This window comes from Limanda limanda, chromosome 23 (assembly GCF_963576545.1).
Source record: "Limanda limanda chromosome 23, fLimLim1.1, whole genome shotgun sequence".
NCBI lineage: Eukaryota > Metazoa > Chordata > Actinopteri > Pleuronectiformes > Pleuronectidae > Limanda > Limanda limanda.
The window spans coordinates 5,253,944-5,271,967 of NC_083658.1; the positions used below are offsets into that span (position 1 = coordinate 5,253,944).

General features: G+C 43.8%; 2 protein-coding genes across 3 annotated transcripts in view; one reads left to right on the forward strand and one right to left on the reverse strand.

Annotated features, from left to right (window-relative positions):
- fam184aa (family with sequence similarity 184 member Aa) overlaps positions 1 to 8,471 on the forward strand; it is a 31,561-nt gene extending 23,090 nt beyond the window's left edge. The window contains exons 15-24 of the mRNA XM_061067239.1: positions 143 to 257; positions 871 to 968; positions 2,300 to 2,453; positions 3,112 to 3,239; positions 3,338 to 3,522; positions 4,488 to 4,634; positions 4,742 to 4,859; positions 4,990 to 5,094; positions 6,370 to 6,482; positions 8,363 to 8,471. Of these exons, the coding sequence (XP_060923222.1) occupies positions 143 to 257; positions 871 to 968; positions 2,300 to 2,453; positions 3,112 to 3,239; positions 3,338 to 3,522; positions 4,488 to 4,634; positions 4,742 to 4,859; positions 4,990 to 5,094; positions 6,370 to 6,482; positions 8,363 to 8,471 (1,272 nt within the window). The remainder of the gene's footprint in view (positions 1 to 142; positions 258 to 870; positions 969 to 2,299; positions 2,454 to 3,111; positions 3,240 to 3,337; positions 3,523 to 4,487; positions 4,635 to 4,741; positions 4,860 to 4,989; positions 5,095 to 6,369; positions 6,483 to 8,362) is intronic.
- A 4,334-nt stretch (positions 8,472 to 12,805) lies between these two features.
- pln (phospholamban) lies at positions 12,806 to 17,739 on the reverse strand. Of its 2 annotated transcripts, none has more exons than XM_061067192.1 (2): positions 17,713 to 17,739; positions 12,806 to 14,372 (listed from the first exon to the last, which is right to left on the reverse strand). In XM_061067192.1, exon 2 carries the CDS (start codon positions 14,212 to 14,214, stop codon positions 14,053 to 14,055), a length of 162 nt encoding a protein of 53 aa, XP_060923175.1. In that variant the 5' UTR covers positions 14,215 to 14,372; positions 17,713 to 17,739; the 3' UTR covers positions 12,806 to 14,052. The 2 variants fall into 2 exon arrangements, with proteins under 2 accessions (XP_060923175.1, XP_060923174.1); XM_061067191.1 differs by having other exon boundaries at positions 12,806 to 14,375; positions 17,713 to 17,735.
- Between the last annotated feature and the right edge of the window lie 285 nt (positions 17,740 to 18,024).

Sequence of the window (18,024 nt, forward strand, 5' to 3'; positions counted from 1 at the left end):
TTTGGAAACACAAAGAAACACAATTAGAAGATCCCAAATTAGAATCATCCCATCGGTCCATTCCACTCGGAAACAAGCCTGGTGCCGTTCAGTAATTACAAGCTTACCCTCCCGCCCCCCCCCTCACTCTTCCTCTGTCCAGATCTCTCTATTGAAGCAGTCCCTGGAGCTGCAGCTGTCTCAGTCGCAGTCGGCTCTCCAGCAGCTGCAGTCTCAGTTCAACCAGGAGAGAGAGCTGCTGAGCCAACAGCTCAAAGGTAAGCTGCCCTTTTGGATTGGAATGACCTTTGACTTGGTGGACGATCCAAAGGCATATTGAGGGGAATGATATCTATGACTGTGGGAAATGTTGTGCTGTTCAGGGACTATTGCAGCCATTCAGTGTTTTTACAGCAGTCCACATTTCCCATGTGGTATTTAAAATCATACAAAGGGCATTTACTGCTGCTGCTGCTTCGTATTATTAGTTTTCAGGACTGTGGAACCATGAGGTGACTTTTATTGTAAAGCAGCCTTTCAGGTTATTGATGCTCCTATGAAACAAGGGTCATTTTCTTGTGGGGATTCAGGAGAGAGGGATGTTCTGCTACAATACTAGACTGTTATTAGTAAAACTCTATGGGATGTGCAGACAGCATGTGCTCCAGTCCCAGCGTGATGGAAGAGGCACTACAAAAAATGACACAGTGGGTTGAAAGATCAATCCACTTTCCTTTTCATGTTCGGTTCTGCGGTTTGCCTGGCGCCGCTGTGCGAGTGAAAAGATCACCACGCCGACCGCCTTGTTCAGCAGAACGGAATAACGCGCCGGCTCCTGATGGATGGCGGCGTACGGCGCTCATGTCTCTGTTTGTGCGCGTGTGTTTGCAGAGATGCAGAGGGAGCATCAGAGGAGAGAGCATCGATTACAGGAGGCTCACTGCTGCGCCCTCAGCACCATGGAGGAGGCCCGGCAACACCAGATCAGGGTGAGACACACACACACACACATGAGCTGCAGTCAGACAGACACTGAACAATGTGATTTATTGACCTGTGATTACCCAGAATTAATTTCCCACATAAAGGAAATCAAAGCCTCATACACTTTAGAAAGGTTTCTCCTTCTCCAATTTATTCTATAGCAAACTAATTATTTATTTGTCTTTATGCGACACAGTATTAGTCACGAGCGTCTGTGAGAGACAACAGTATCGACACAAGACACTAGGGGTGGGAATTGGCAAAAATGTGACGATTCAATAGTATTGCAATATTTGGGCCACGATTCAATAGTATTGCGATTCTGCGATATATTGCGATACTGCAAGTATTGCAATTCGATTCTGCGATGTATTGCGATTCATGTCCCCCATATTATTCATCCACTTTTATTCTATTTATTTTTTTAAATATTGCAATACTTTGTGCTACATTATCGATATAATCGCGTGCGCAAAATATCGCGATACTGAACAGAATCGATTTTTTTCCCCCACCACTACAAGACACAGCGAGTAGCTTTTAAAGGAGAAAAGAGTTTCCGTTGTTTTAATTTGGTGAGTTTGAATTTAACGGCTCTTTTCCCTTCAGCAGATTTAATTGGAGGTAAATGATTCATAAAGCAATCAAATCAGTCATTGTTAAACGTTTCATCCGCTTCATCTACTTTAATGTCTCTAATTTCCTGGTTAAATGACAGTGAAACGAACGCAGGAGGGTGATATAGTATTGTCTCATATATTTACATTTGCAAGGGCTGATCATATTTTTACTGCGCCGTGTCTTTAAGAGGACGTCTCAGACACCTTCCAAGTCGTTTTAATAGCTGCTGATTGAGGTCAAAGGTCATATTATTCACTCAGCTACTGAATAAACTTCACACAGAGAAAAGATTTCATTCTTATTCTAAAGTCTTGCCAGGATCTTAGAGGAGCAGTCTTTTCAAATGTTGTGAACCTCGTCTTTCTTTATGCAAAGCACTCCATCAGCAGTGCACTCAATGAGCAGACAGATTAACTCAGCATTGACTGTTTTAATTATTTTTAATTTTGTCCCTCCTCACATGCTCAGAGACTGCTTGGAATTAGTATGGAATTGGGACACAGCTGCAGTGTTTAATGTTGGCGCATTGTTTTGTCTTCGGGGTTTCATTTTCCTGCAGTGCTGAAATTATTATATGTCAGAGCGTCCTCCCAGGCGCCACCAATCAGGTTTCAGAGTTGACACTGTCCTCCCGACAAATGGAAAAGCAGATCTTTGATGTCAAGTTACATTCCTCCTCGTTAATCTCCTCTTCTTCTCCCCCTCCGGCGACCAGGCGCTGGAGGAGCGTCTGAAGCAGGAGCAGAGGGAGGAGGTTCACGCTCTGAAGGAGGCCCACAGGAGGACGTTTGACATCCTGAGACAGCAGTCCGACCAGGAGCTGCAGACGCTGCGATTCGAACTGGAGGACGAGGGGAAAGCCAAGCTGGGTAGATGATGAAACACATTCAAAATAATCTCTCTCCCTGAGGCTACATCCACACAAACACACTATTGTTTTACAACTGAAGCTACCTCAGTCCAGATAAGCTGCGTATGGTCCATACTAACACACCTGGAAACATGAGAATTGATGTATCCTGAAACCACGATGGTTCTTCTGACCCTCAGGTTTTATTCCTTTAGTGATGCTAAATGTCTCGACTGTTAAAATAATGGAGGAAAACACGAGCATCCATAAAAAATGAGATTAAATCAGCAGGTTGCATTAAAGACGTATAATAAACAATAAGCTCATCTCATGGGAAGTAGAAATTAACGACTCCTGGGTTTAATAACTTGAAGTATTACAAAGGAAGAAATGACAGATCAGCTTTGTGATATAAGATATGAGAACTCAGCTTTATGTATGTGTGTATGAAAATATATGACAAGTTCTACAGTTGCCTCTGATGTTAAGCCAACCTTGAAATGAAATCTCTAATTCAAGAAGTTTAGCAGGGATAATAAAAGTTCCCCTTCTGTTGGAAAAGGAATGATGTAGTACATCTTTAATGATCGACCATCACGTCTTCTCTCAGTGAGCACGTCTCTATATGTGGAGCCACTGTGTTCCTCAATGTTTCTCCCTTTGTCTCCGTCTGGCAGCGTCTCTTCGAGCAGAGCTGAACCACCTCCACGCTACGGCCATCGAGCACATAAAGCAGATTCACCTCAAAGAAAACAGCGTGGCCAAGCGGGAGCTGGAGAAGGCCATGGAGCACAGCCACCAGCAGGTAACTGTCATCGTCTCTTCGTTCTCCTCGGGCGTACCTTTGTCACGTGCGACTGATTGTTTTCTCAGTCATTTTCTCTCCATCTCTTTTTTCTCCAGGAACAAGAGCTCCTGGTTCGCATGTCCGACCTTCAGTCGGAGGTGTGTTGCCGTAGCAACCGCATCACCGACCTGGACCACGAGATCCACTCTCTGAACGAGACCATCGACACTCTGACCAGAGAGCTGGAGCTGAAGGGCAAAGAGGTTCTTCGGGTCCGCAGTGAGGCCAACCATCAGATTAGGTGAGTCATGTTCAATAAATATTCATCGTATGGGAAACTTTCCCATTCATGTTGTTAATATTATCGATGGTGCAGAACTAAACTGTGACTCAACAGTAACTGACCCAGTTTGCAGAAACCTAATCCTCATATGACTCGCATCATTTGGGAATAACCATCTGAACATCTAACGATTCAGAGCAGCATCTTGGGAACTGTTCATCCTTTGAAAATCATTAATCATCACAGACACATTTAATTCAACCTCAGTATATCTGTAGCACTGAGGTGCCTATAGTTGTGCAGATGTACTTCATAAAGGTACTGCAGTTTACTGTCTCAGAATAGCATCAGAAATATTTTGACTTTAATCCCTAGTATGTGTTAAGCCCCAGGAACACAGATCCTGCCCTACCCATAATGCAACTCGGCTGTATCATTTATTAGACTGTCACTGTCAGGAAAACACACATGACTGGGTCCCAATTCAGGGGCTGCATCCTCCGGGGCATGGCCTCTATGCAGGATGTGAATGTAACAGACTCTTCACTACTTTCTTCCACTCTGATTAAATTAAGAGTTTTGCATTTAACCATTAGTCATGGACACCATTTGGTTTCCGAAGAGGCCGCACACATCCCCAGTACTCTCCACTCTGAGCTGAGTTTTGCTCGCAGCTTGTTGTCGTCGTCTGTAATTTAGTAAAACGGGGCGTCAATCTCACGGTTCCCTACCAGGAAATTAAATGTATCAGAGAGTAATGTCCATGATGAGACCTCGTGCGTGTAAAGCCCCTAAAGGCATATGATATATTGGATGTGTGTCAGGAAGACGAAGAAATGGTAGAAAACACATTGTTAAAGATCTTTTATATTATTGTGAGACGTTTCAAACATTTTTCGTGATATTCTGAAAGTCTGGCAGGACGCTACAGTCGAGCTAATTATTGGGACACGATGTACGAGTTTTGTCCGTCCGCTCCGCAGGGCCCACGAACAAGACTTTGCAAAGAGACACGAGAGGGAGCTGGGGGAGATGAACATCCTGCATCACAGAGAAACACAAATCATGCTGGCCGACTTCAACAAGGCCCAGGAGGTGCTGAAGGACAAGATTACTGCTCTGCAAATACTGTGAGTCCAGGACACGTGTGAGAAAGTCTCTTCGGCTGCAACTTTACACATTCTCACATCTGACTCTCCCTCTGTCTTTGCTGCTTTCCCTGTGTCTGCGTGTCCAGGTTGGAGGGGACGGAGGATAAGATGAGGAACAGAGAGAGTCGACCAGAGGACCTGCATGTCATAGCAGAGCTCAGAGAGATGGTCACAGAGAGAGAAGCTCTGGTCAAAAAGCTGGTGGTGAGTCCCCTGGTAAAACAAAACTAAAATCCCACTAATTCTTACATGGTGTTCTTTATGATTCAGATATTTTAAAGACACTCTGGCAGACGTAACAACTCTTGTACCCGTTTCTGACGTCTTCTTACAGGATGATAAGAAGTTCTACCAGTTGGAGCTGGTCAACAGAGAGACGGGCTTCAACAAGGTGTTCAACTCCAGTGCCAACGTCGGGGTCATCAACCCACTGATCAAGGTGAGGCCTCTGGTTTCCCTCTCACAGCGAGCGGCTTGGATGTGTCCAAATGAAATGTGGGCGACTGTGACGCCCACTGGGTTTTCTGAGTGTCACAGATACGACTCAGCTCAGTGTGAGTGGGTGTTTTGTTATGAGTACTCTCTCCATTGTCCTGCTCTGAAAGCCACACTTACAGTTTGATTTGGTTTAGAATGTAAAACCACATGTACACACATCTAACACGCACTCTCTCAGACTGCAGACTCAGGAGCAGCACAGACGACTCATTGCTGCCCATCATTCATAGATAAACTGCCTCTCCCTCATGACTGAAGAAAGCAAGCACAACCTCATTAGGACTCTGTTATCCACCACTGTATACAGCTGCCAATAAAGTGTTTGTCATTGACACACTGTACCTGCCTCACACTGTAAGAAGAGAGCCTGATTTAACTTTTCTGGTATTTTTCTATTCTTTCACGTTGATTTATCTTCTTCTTGTGTTTTTAATGGTTCCTAACTTTAACGTATCCTGTTCTTTGAGCACAACAAGCCACCAAAGCACAAAATCCCCATGTTCCTCCTGAGGAGCTGAACATGGAGCTCCGTCTCCCCTCAGGGTTTTCGATGAAGGACAGATCTCTGTCAGCCTTCTTCATCCCAGTGCACAGCTGTCAGACCAGCTGTTGATCCCTGGAGTGGCTCAGAAACCAGAACGCTTGATTTCAGCCTCACTCCTCCTCCTGGGTTTCTCACCGTGGGTTCTTGCTCTTAGATAACACACCCGTCCCTCACTCACTCCAGCTCCAGTGTGTGGGATTGTGCGATAACAACAGATCCTATCGGGGTAATGACGAGTCACCGTAGGCCTATTTCTGCCTCCGCACATTTCTCTGGACTAGAGTTGTCATCATCGACGCCTTGTTTTATTTTGTTATAGTTTCCATCACTTCTAACTGTCTGCACTTACAAAGGCCACAGCACATCTTATTCTGAATGGAAATAGTATCCCTGTGATACAGACTCCTCCCCCAACCCTGCCTCTCTTTCCATGTTTTTCTATAGTTAAAAACAGGCAGCCAATCAGATCACCACCTGGCCAGCCTCCCTAACCAGGAAGCTCTCCGATTCGCCAGCCCTCCCACCGCGCCTCGGGCAGGAGAGGACGAGGAGGTGGAGGAGGCGGGATCAGGAGGAGGAGGGATTGCGCCTCCGCTCTCCCCCCTCCGGCGGTCCCTCCCCCGATTTAGGAAAGCCCCGCCACTGTTCAACTCTCTTCCTCCTCTTCCTCAGCATCATCCTCCTCTGCCTCCTCTTCCTCCTCTTCCTCCTCCCTATCCTCATCCTCCACCTCATCTCGCTCCTCCTCATCCTCAGGAACCCCCCGGGCAGCAAAGCCTTAGGAGGTGAGAACTAACGTGATTTAAATCCCCTGCTGCCCTCAGTTCACCGTCACACCCCCAGGGAGGGACTTACTGGATGCTTGCTGCCTCCACCGCCTCTCCCTTCACCCTGTAGTTTGCCTCCCCTCTCTCCTCACCCCTCTCCCCCAAACCCCAACGGAGATTGACATGTATAACCCACCTCTGATGTTACAGACATTTATGTATTTTTTCCCACTCCTGAATCATCTATATTTAAGTAGCTGTGGTGGCAGCTTCTCACTGGGCCGACTGTCCATTACAGAGATATACGGTCGCAGATAAATGTCGTGAGGTTGTAAATCTGCTACGATCCTGAAGAGAATGAAACTAGAGGAGACCCTGGACTACATGCTGCATCATCTTCTCATGAAAACTTATACATAAACACACTGAGTTGCTGTTGTGGAAAGATTGCCACCCAAGCAACAGGGTTTGGTTTTTAGTGTCGTCATTATATCGAATAAACAAAATGAAATTGCATGGTGTCAAAAAGAAAAGAATAGATTCCAGCACTTTATCCGTCTCTCAAATCTATCCGTGTTGTGTTTTTATCTCTCCCAGTGATGAAGTGTGAGACAAAACTAAATTCTTTGTGCCGTTTGGGATTTAAAGGCCTTAATGTTCCTCATGGAGTTTTAATTTAAGCCTGAGTCGATACTAAGCACCGCATTGATCAGTTCATTTCACAGAAGGCTGCAGTTTTCCTCCATTAGTCAGCAGAAAAAAAAGAATGTATTATCCCTTTTTGATGCATTATGCCTTAACATCTTATTTCCTATCGCAGACAGAATCTTATTTGAAATATACTTCAAATCGTCTCTGTCTGCTTCCTGTCGTCATCCCCTGAATCCTGGCTTGGCAAGAGTTGCAGCGACTTGCGGATGTGAAACTTGTGAGATTACGCCGTTGTGCTTTTGTTCAGCCAGCAAAGAGCGGTGGAGGCAGGGAGTCGATGGAGGAGCGCGAAGCAGGACGCTGCACACGCTGACAACAAAACCCAGAAACCACTGGGAGGTCTGACGCCGGAGGGCGAAGCAGCTGGACCAGACTTAGTTTAAAATCGTTTGTTAAGAACGGCTGATTTCATGTTTTTTTCTTCAAGCCATTTCAGTGGTAGTTCAAAATGAGAGGAGGGAAACCTTATGTCCTCAGTTTTTTTGTTTATCCTGATTTTTATGCCACCGGCGACACCCAGTGGCAGGAAGCATGTTTTTTCGTCGTCCGATTCTCGTGAACACGATATCTTGAGAACTCCTTCAAATTTGATACAACCGTCAAGTTTGATTCCCAGATGAGCTGATCAAAATTTGGTGGTCGCAGGTCAAAGGTAAAGGTCACTGCGACACGTCTTATTACATTTAATCCTCCGACTCCTATTCTACTCTGCTCTGTCCTAAATCGAGGTTTCCTGCGTCTTCACATCCCTCTGCTGGGCTCTTTGTGAAGTTTGCATCCCCTCCCTGTCTTGGAAATCTGTGTGTGTATCCACCATGTGATAGACGGGTCCCAGCCGACAGTGTAACCTGAATACCAACCTGTGACTCCATGCTGGGAATAAAAAAGAAAGGATAGAAGTTTGCTTGTGTTTCTGAGGTGGCTGGTGCTCAGGTGGAGCTCCTCCTTTCACCACTGTGATATTAATGTAAAACCTCCACTTCTTGCATGGACTCCTGGACTGTGCTCCACTCACCGGACCTCCCTGGATACACTGCGGCACGGGTGCATGCCAGGGAATGCCACTTCTATTTTCTGTTCAAACACACTTTCTATTTACCTGCTGCCTCCCTGTGAATTTCTGTTTGTCTCTCCCTCCTCCTCATTCTAACGTTTTTTTTCTTTCACATTTGTCTTCCCTCCCTCAGCCTTCCTGAGGCCAACGCTGCGACGCCCTCAGACCCGAGGCCGACCGAGGCCGGGGAGAGCAAAGAATGTGATGCAAAAGAAGAGGAGCCTCAGTACTTCACTTTCTGACCGGCAAAAAAAAACCCAACCCCGTCAAAAAATACTCAACAAAGCAAAGTAATGGGACAGAGAGCTAAAGCTGGACAGCAATCCAACTGCAGGTTTTGAAAGTAATTTTGAACGATATTCTTTTTTGAAGCGTGCAGCTGCAGCACTGGGGTTCCAGGGTAGAGTCGACAATGGGAAGAGGGAATCCAAAAACAGTAGTTAAGAGTTAATTGTCTCTTTATTCTTGTTATATTATAGCATCTGGAATTCTGCAAAACAAACAATCAACCGGAGAAAAAATATATCCCATATAATATCCGCATGATTGGCAGCGGTAATAAAACTGAATAATAAGGCCCAAGTTTAAAAACAACGGCATCTGTAATTTTTTCTAACTCCCATAACATATTTCCCCCCTCAATCTGGCCCTGTGTAACACAGACTGCAGTGCTGCATGTGTGTGTTTCTCCTTGCGAGCTGTGATCTGACTGGACGTGCTCTCAGCGTTCAGCCAGGAAAAGCAGATTTGTTGCCTTGATAATTGCCTTTAGTCTTTCATGCGTCCCACGGAGCGAGCTGCTGATTTCTGGTTGTTTTTCCCGTCCGCAGAACATTAAGTTGCAGTACACCACGATAACGACACCAGCAACAACAATAACAACAACACAAACAGCCAACTTTAGCTTCCTGTCCCAGAGCTTTGACTGTGTACATATGGTAAATGTTGAAAGTCATTTCCAGATCTGTTGAGCTAGCTGAGGGGCGCTTGATTTACCATTCCAGGTCTCTCAAGAGGAGAAACACAGAGATGAACCGAATCAAGCACCCCTCGTATTTTTATTATTATAGTATTTATAATCTAACAAGCTACTGTTTTTCTACGGTCTGCTTGCGACGCCAGTGGACCGGGGACATGCGCAGGAACAGTTCTGTCAGAGACGTGCGGCCGACGAGCAACTCCTAGCAACCTTTTTAAAGCCAAGGAGGGTTTAATCAATCATTTCATTACAAGCCAGGAGTTCATGTCGGGGACAGAAGTCTTCCTGCTGCGTGTCTCTTCCTGTGGGGCAGACCTTAGAGCATGTGAAAACAGAAACACTATCATAATGCTGCTGTCACTCACTTGAATCTCCATATCTCTTTGGTGTGCTGTCTGTTTTCTAACTGGACTCTAAAGTTTACATCGTTCGTGTGTAGAGTAGTTCTCATGACCCGAGGGTCCGTGAAGTCCGTCCGGTAACCTGTACAGTTTCCAGACTGCATGGTCGTCACCAGCCCCGAGAAGAGGCTCTTGTTTTTATTACCTTTTTCAAAACGTGGACAGACGAGACGTCAGGTTTTGGGAGTTCTACCTCCTCTCACCCGTTCAGTCACCTTATACAACATCAATCATGCTCGTCTTCCATAACAGAAGCAACTGAGGTTCAGGAAGTGTTTGTACTTTACTTACTTGCGCTCATGGATCAGACTGTATTATACACACAGCTACTATTTGTGCAGTTCCATATCGGTAAAGGATCTGTACCAAAATGACCAATTTCTTCTGGACTTGTGTTGAATTGCATTGGACTCTAGTTTGTCCCTGTTTTTCTCAACACTTTTTATATTTTGTGTTAATCTTTACATAAAAATGTATGCTTTTTCCCCCCAAATCCCTCTCGTGCGTGAGGATGAAAATGTTTCTAACCTGTCAACGTGAGGAGTAGAACACTTCCTGAAACCAGGTGTAGACGTGACCTCTGCGTCCTGCGGGAAACACGGTAACATCGGATCGTAAATTCGGAAACACAGGCACCTCGATATCTTGATTACAGCTTCGACAGTATATACATATGTATATCAGAAAAAATCCATTCAGAAAACTCTGCACATGGGCGTCCTAACGTCCGGCTGACTTGAATGCAGCACCATGACGTTGAAGCTTCATTGAAATTAAATGGTGTGTTTTGTAAATACTGACCTGAAATGTGAGGAACACGGGAAGGAGACGAGGGGGGGGGTCCTCTCCGGAGATCGTCCCGACACTGGACCGCAGTTGGTTCACTCCTCCATGCACACTGTGACCATTAGATTTATTTAATTGACATTTTGAGCTGCGGCATCTGCACCAGCGCAGACGTCTTTATTTCATTTTTTTTTTTTTTACAATTTTCTTACGACCACATCTGATTTTACTGCCCTGCGTTTATTTCCCCCCGCTGATGATTTCACACACTTGCCTTCTAAAAACAGGTTTCAATGCACTTGACATTGGAGACTCCCACACGAGGGTGACACTGTTTCCCCAGCTGAGAGTAAGAAGCACATTCTGGGTGACCACCCTTTTTTTTAACTGTGACAGTTAAAGGACCATTCCAATGTTTTTCTGCATGAGGAAATCCGCGTGATGCCAAAGTTAGTGTGTATTTTGAATGCGTTTATTTTTCTGCCTTTTCATATTTCCACTGTCTTGTGGTTTAAAATAGGTGATTTATTATTTTCCAATATCTGCTTTTCAACTCTATTTTATTGACTCACAAGTTTTCAGTCATCTCAAGTCGTCAGGGAGTCGTAGATGTTCAAACTTTGATTGATTGGTTTCTCCGTGAGATTGTTCGTACCTCAGCTGAGGTCAATGGATGAGTACACATGTCAAAAACACTGGAGTGGTCCTTCAGGTTTAGTTTCGCTTATGTGTTACAAATAGCTAAAATGAAATATATTTATTTGTTTATCTGTTTATGTTTGTTTTTGCTTTCCTACATGATTGTTCCCGTCTTCTTGTTTCATGTTGTTTTGTTTATCTGTCCGTCATCTCCTCATTGTCATGACCTTTTTAAGATAAATGTGACATACATACGAACTCTTGTTTCTCGACATGTGACAGAAGAAACTTCTGGAGTGTTCTGATTTATTTTTTACACAGCACTGACATCCGATGACCATCAGTGAACCACAGGAACTGCAACTTATTAAATGTCTGTTTAGATGATTTTTTTTAATGTGACGATATACAGACCAGGGCTCAGTTCATTGCACTCTCAACTCGGTTTTCACAAAAATTGCGGGAAAGGAAAAAACGTTTGTTTCTGTCTGAAACTGAAATGGAAAGTTGGAAAGTTGTTTTGCAGTTTGTGTCTTGAACTGAGTTGACAGTGACTGGATGTCCCCCTTGTGACTTATCATCGAATGATGTCTGTCTTGCCATTTTTGAATTCAATATATGAGAATTATAACAATGACAACATTTATTTACATTTGTATCATTTCTGTTGTATGTTATGGAAACAGTAAAATTATGATTGTGAGATAAAGCCTACTGTTGCACTTCTTAAGTGTGTGTGAGTGTGTGTGAGAGTAAGAGAGAAAGAGAGAGAAAGAGAGAGAGAGAGAGAGAGAGAGAGAGAGAGAGAGAGAGAGAGAGAGAGACACTCACCGAGAGTTAAACACACAGGCTTGGGGGTTGTCCTCTGGGCCGGAGACAGGTCCTCACTTGATGATTCAGTTGGACTTCCGGATTCCCCTACGTCATCAGCAATCTCCCTCACCTGTGATTCCCCCGCTAATGATGCGTTCAGGTGTTAACGTGACGGTCAGCTAAAACAATGACACCTGCTGTATAGCCCACCAGGGGGCCGCGGCCCACAGCTTGGGAATGACTGGTTTATATTATTACTTTTTGCATCCAGATAATAAGTTGTTATAATAATTAGAAATCCTACAGAACAGAAATCGTTCATATTTGATACTTTGTTTAACTTTAAGTTATCACCCTAACATTGAGATGCTTATTTCACTTTTCCCCAACTTTTTCCATGTTTGTGTTCTTGTTATCTCTGTCGTGACTAATAAAGAATTTGAAGAAGAAAAAATAATCCAACAGTGAAGCTAAAGTAAACAACTCCGGCTAAATGGTGATAATATCAGTAAGTTTAATTATAACGCGACTGATCGTGGATTTAAACGTTGAATTGTTGAAGAGTGAAGGACATTTGACCTGCTGCGTAAGTTCTGGAGCATATTTCCTTATTTTATTTTCCTCACCACTACTAACAGGTGAGTCTGCAAATAGTCATGTGTTGCTAACCTAAAAACAGACATGATTTGAATGAGTAGGTGTTAAAATGAATAACAGAGAAGGAAATGGAAACAGTAAACAACTTTAAGATGTTCCAGCTTCACCAGAAATTAACTTCCTTAGCTTAGCTTAGCTGCTATGTTGCTTAAAACTATGTTGATTAGATTGATTGATAAGAGCAAATTAAAAGTTGTAAATTAGCTATTTCAATATGAATGTGATTAGCAATCTGCACAGTGATAAATACAAGATAAGGCTAAATTATCTTTGGATCTACAGTAAATAAAGGGGACAAACCTTTTCATTTGTCTTCATGCAGTTTATTCAATGGTTTGTCATTTAAAAGTCCGGTGGTACAATCTTCCAAACACACATAAACAGATCAAAATGACCCATGTGAATTTCGTAAAGCACTTCACATTCAGGAATCTGATTCCACAGATTACTTTCTACATCTTCTCTGCAACAATCAGGGCACTCGTGCTGTTATAAACCCCAAAACTGTCACTCAGCAATAGTTTCAATAGCAGAAGCCGAGCTGTGAGGGTATAAATAGGAAACGTTGAGTGATATCACACCATGCAAAGTGAAGTTCTCATCGTGGATAAACAGGCCTGACATCAGAAATACATGTAGGTAAGGTGCACTCAGTCTTTAACTCAAATGTGATTTCCCCTGTGGTATATAAGCTGACATTTCTAAATAATCAAGATTCTCCTCATTTTACTGGAGAACTTCAAAATTAATCATCTTTTTTTTATATAAATTACGCAATGTACATTCAACAGATGGGTCAAGTTGCACTTCCCTTCCCCTCTGCCTTCTCTAAAGCCGTTAATTAAAGGGGATGCATTTCATAATAATTTGTGTCCCATTTTCAGAATTCTCTTTTAATGATATCATCTTTTTCCGGCAGACTATTCTGCCTCTGGATGATTCAATAGGTTCATGACAAGGCCACAAGTTCTAACTCTTTTAACTTTGTTTCTGAAAAGTCAGGCTTCATGGTTTTTTTGTTCGGCTGTGCAGATGGCTCCGAATTCCACGACACCCATGAGTCACGGCGGCTGTTGTTGGTGCGAATCAGAGGCAAATTAACAACAAAGGTACTGATGTTATCTAAAACCAAGCTACGAGTTGTATAATAAGTTATATAATAATATGTTTTCTTAACAGTGTGACCTCTGCTGTGTGATGTCATCTTTTTCTTTAATGAAATGCACCCTGGGAGTCATAGTTCATGCATCATCTTGTCTTGTTGTATATGCAGCATGTGCAGTGCTGTATTGATATTTCAGTATCATACACACATAATATTACTGGAGACATTGTCCAGGCTGTCTTGTCTTGTTGTTTTCACATGGAGGCGTATAATCTCTATGGCCCTTGTCAGACAGAGTGGGGCTGATGCAACGGGGGAGGATATTATTGCTTTTGGTAGAAATCGGATGTGTGTGTATGAGTATGACCCCAGCATCAGCCGAACCCAGAGCCTTGTCAAGCTCTCTCTCTCTCTCTCTCTCTCTCTCTCTGTGTCTCCGTCCCTCAGCTGCTCAGCAGGACGATGATGTAGATGAGGAGCAGACAGATGAGGATGAGGGTGAAGTTGACGAACAGCTCCTGCAGGTTCCTCTTGACCTGCGGGGTCACCTCGATCATAGACGCTCGGCGGATGGCCGACTTGGTCATGTGCTGCACGCGCTCCATGGCGACTGGTGGGGGGGGACCGGTTAGATTTTGACTGGCTTGGATGAAGAGAGGGGAGAATTCGGTCAGGCTGCCGGGCCTGTTCCCGCTGAGAGGAGAGTTACTGATGCTGGACGGGCTGGTGAGATCAGGAGGTGAGAGCTTCTCTTCTCTTCTCTCTGCTGTTGATAAGGAGAGAGGAAGAAGAACATTGACAGTTAAAACAATCAGTGTCACTTTGTCTCCGCACACCACCTCCCTCCCACGAGTGGGGGTCGCTCCTGTGTGACCTTTCCTGCGTCGATGTACTGTACACTGTGCGATGATTAGAGAGCTGCTCGGAGGTGTCAGCTGAGGCCTGCTGAAGTGTGAAAACACAATCTAGTGGGAGCGGTGGCAACACAAATGTAAAGACAACAATGTGAAAGACAACTTGTTTCTACAAAGTATTTGTAATGTACTCCAATACTAGGATAATGTGATAAAACAGTCTGCAAAAAAACTGACTTTTCATTTGTGCGATAAGGAACATGTTGTTTCTTTCATAGATTCTTTGCAATCGTTTTCTTCTCGCCACACTCTGTGAAATCCCTCTTGTCATCTGACGTGGGACTTTCCTGGGATCAGAGTCGCTGTGACGACATCAACGTGTTCGCTCCCACAAACAGAGCATTCCTCAGCCCTTGTAGATCAGCACAAATCTATTTGGGGCAAGATTAAAAGTCCTGCTATAGCTCCCCCTGCTGGGTCAGTTGTTCCTTACAGTCCAGGATACAAAAGAGAACAGCATATAAACCCTGAGCCTTGTAACTTGCTGTTGTGGTGGTAATGAAGTGTTCTCTAACTAACTTTACTATATCCCAGTCCCTAAATGATTGGATTCTATAATCTTATGTTGTGCAGAGATTTTCATGCAGCCATTAGAGAAACTGCAGCTCTTGAGCTCTAAGGCACTTTCCTCTCTCACCTCTCAGCAGCTCATACTGGACTCAATAGAATGAATCTCCCTAATCCCTGGTATTCTGTGAGGCCCCTGTCCGTCTCTTGACCCCTGAATCCATGACACCTCAGGGTTAATGTTGGACAGTGTGCACGGGCCTCTACAGTTATCCTCAAGCTCATCTGCACACGTCCACCATTATGAACTGAGTGCTGCTGGCTGTCAATCATGTCATGCTAGTTGGGTATGGAGGGAGGGGAAGTGAGATCGGATCACAAGTGGTCAGAGGAGACACGTTCAGAATGCGTTTGACTGCCGGGTGTGAACAGACAAACTTAACACTGACCTCTTGTGATGGGATCTCTCAGGACGGATGACTGAAGCTTCAGATGAAACACGGGCTGCTTGAGACTCAGCTTTGAATTGTCCTTGTTGGCGCATTAAGTCATGATTCAAAAAGACTAATTAAGCTGAAGTTTTACAGTTAGTGTGAGCGTGAACGTCAAACCCTCCCAGCGTCACCCAGCATTGATCCCTAGTCCCCCATTGAGGCCTTGATTAAATCTGAAAGATCAACAAGGTAGTTTAAAGAATCACATCTCTGCTGCACATTTCCCTCCTGATGGTTTTCAAAGCTTGAGGCCTCTAATGATGGCGTCGCTTGCATATAAACACTCACAAGCCAATAAGTAAATTGCCTTCAGGGTAGTTATGACAATATTGATCCATTAAGGAGAAATTAAGCATGTTTAATCAACAGCTGTTTTAGTCTTTCACAGTCCTCCTCTCCAGAATCTTTTTGAAGCCTGGTGGTTCTCACCAAAAAGACCAGAAACAATTCCAGAAATATTATCTTGAATAAGCTTTTGCAAAAGATGGCTCACCTTGAACACAGTAGCGTGATTCACTGCTGCACTTTATCTCCCTTGGCTTGGAGAAGAATTATAGAGACAACACTGAATATATATATAGATATTTCAAATGATTTCATTGCGTCCATGTTTGTGAAGCCTTAAGCTTTGTCCGTAAATCAGGTTTTATTTTTAGATGTTTACGACTGTATGAGCAGAGTGAACTCCTGGGTTCTGTTCAAAGGACCACGTTGTACTTGTATAAACACAATCAGCTGTTGTCGGCCCTTGTTGCCAACGGCTGAATACCTTCAGTGTGACCAACACAGTGGGAGTGACGCATTGTGTTAAGCTGGATATGAAAGTTACTTCATGTTTCATCTGTCAAGTTAAGACTAAAATGTTTCCATTTGAAAAAACGTGTGTGTTTGTGTGAGTGTGTGTGTGTGTGTGTGTGTGTGCTATAGATGCCAGTCATTCCATGGGTGTGAGTTTTATCAGTGTGTGTCAGCACAGTATGCTGTCGTCTTGAGTAGCAAATGAGGCGGCACAAACACACACACAGACACACACACACACACACACATACACACACACACATACACACACACACACACACACACACACACGCACACACACACACACACACACACGCACACGCACACACACACACACACACACACAGACACACACTTGTTGCTCTGATCTCCTAGACACTAAGACCACTTTTCATAGTTCTGTTGTTGTTATTTGATTAAAATTCAATGTCATTTCTTAACAGAGAAGCTTCAGTATATTTTACAACCGTGTAACGGATGTGTGGTCAAATGTAGGTCGGACAGATAATTGGGTTTGCTGATGTTGACCTATTATTCTAACTGGGGCACGACCAGTGTCACTCGCCCACCGATACAATCTTTTAGGTGCATATATGAACTAATGAAAACATCTATTTCCATCAACACAAATATATGTGTGTTTATACCTTATACCTGAACTTTGCAGATCGGCCAATTCATAGTACGGATCCAAAACAATTTTCTAACTCACTGGGCAACGTGTCACTGAAAACCCTGAAACATTTAAACCAGAATGAAGCCTCCGATAACACATCCAGCCAGTTTGATGCAAGAAGACAACAGACAGATCTCAAACCGAAGGCCGTTATCTTTTACTCGCATATCCTCCTGTAACCTTAAACTATGAAATCAGTGCTTAGACGGAGTCGATTCGGCTCCTCGTCTCCTCTAAAATATAATCATGTGCCTCGGATGGGAATGTAAGAAGTGCAGATGAGTGTTTATCCCTCTGGGAGATTCAGTCCTGTTTCCATCCCCCCCTCTCTCTCTCTGTGTTTACTGAATGTGAACAGTGACTTTTTTATAAGGAGATTTATACAGTGCTCTTCTTTATCTGTACTTAAACATGGCCTCCTCTTACCCTCAACGTAAATTAACGGATGTCCCCCTGTAACTGTGGAACATCTGCAGAGTCACTTACTGGGAACATTTACCCCAAAGTTCTGTAACTGGCTGATTGGTCTTTGTCGGCTTCATAAGAACACATCACACGATCAAAACATACTAACATATTTCAATAACTTGTTTACTAGTTTCATGATTGATTCCAAGCATTTTTAGCATGTATACGTCATCTGTTAGGATTAACCCCCCCCCCCATCAAATATCTAAAGAGGAAATTGAAGGAGTGCAGGATGCTGCTTCTTACCTTCCAGATGAGAACAGAGCCGGCTGGAGTTTGAGAGAGAAATGTCAGATATGCAACACACTCCGAGGCTGTAAACATGATGAGAGAGAGGGAGGGAGAGAGAGAGAGAGAGAGTGAGAGAGAGAGAAAGAGAGAGAGAGAGAGAGTGACGGAGGTCGTACCAGGCTGGTGAATTACACAAGCAGTAGCTGGTATCTGCCAGGTTCATTATGTTTGAGACCTCAAACCTGAAAGTTTTAAATTGTTCATCCAAGTGTCCACGACTGATAAAAGGTCTTGAAATGCACTTGGAATCATGTGTGTGAGTTTTAC

Excerpts from the sequence above, each read along its gene's own strand:
- pln (XM_061067192.1), bottom strand. The coding sequence starts at position 14,214 with ATGGAGCGCGTGCAGCACATGACCAAGTCGGCCATCCGCCGAGCGTCT.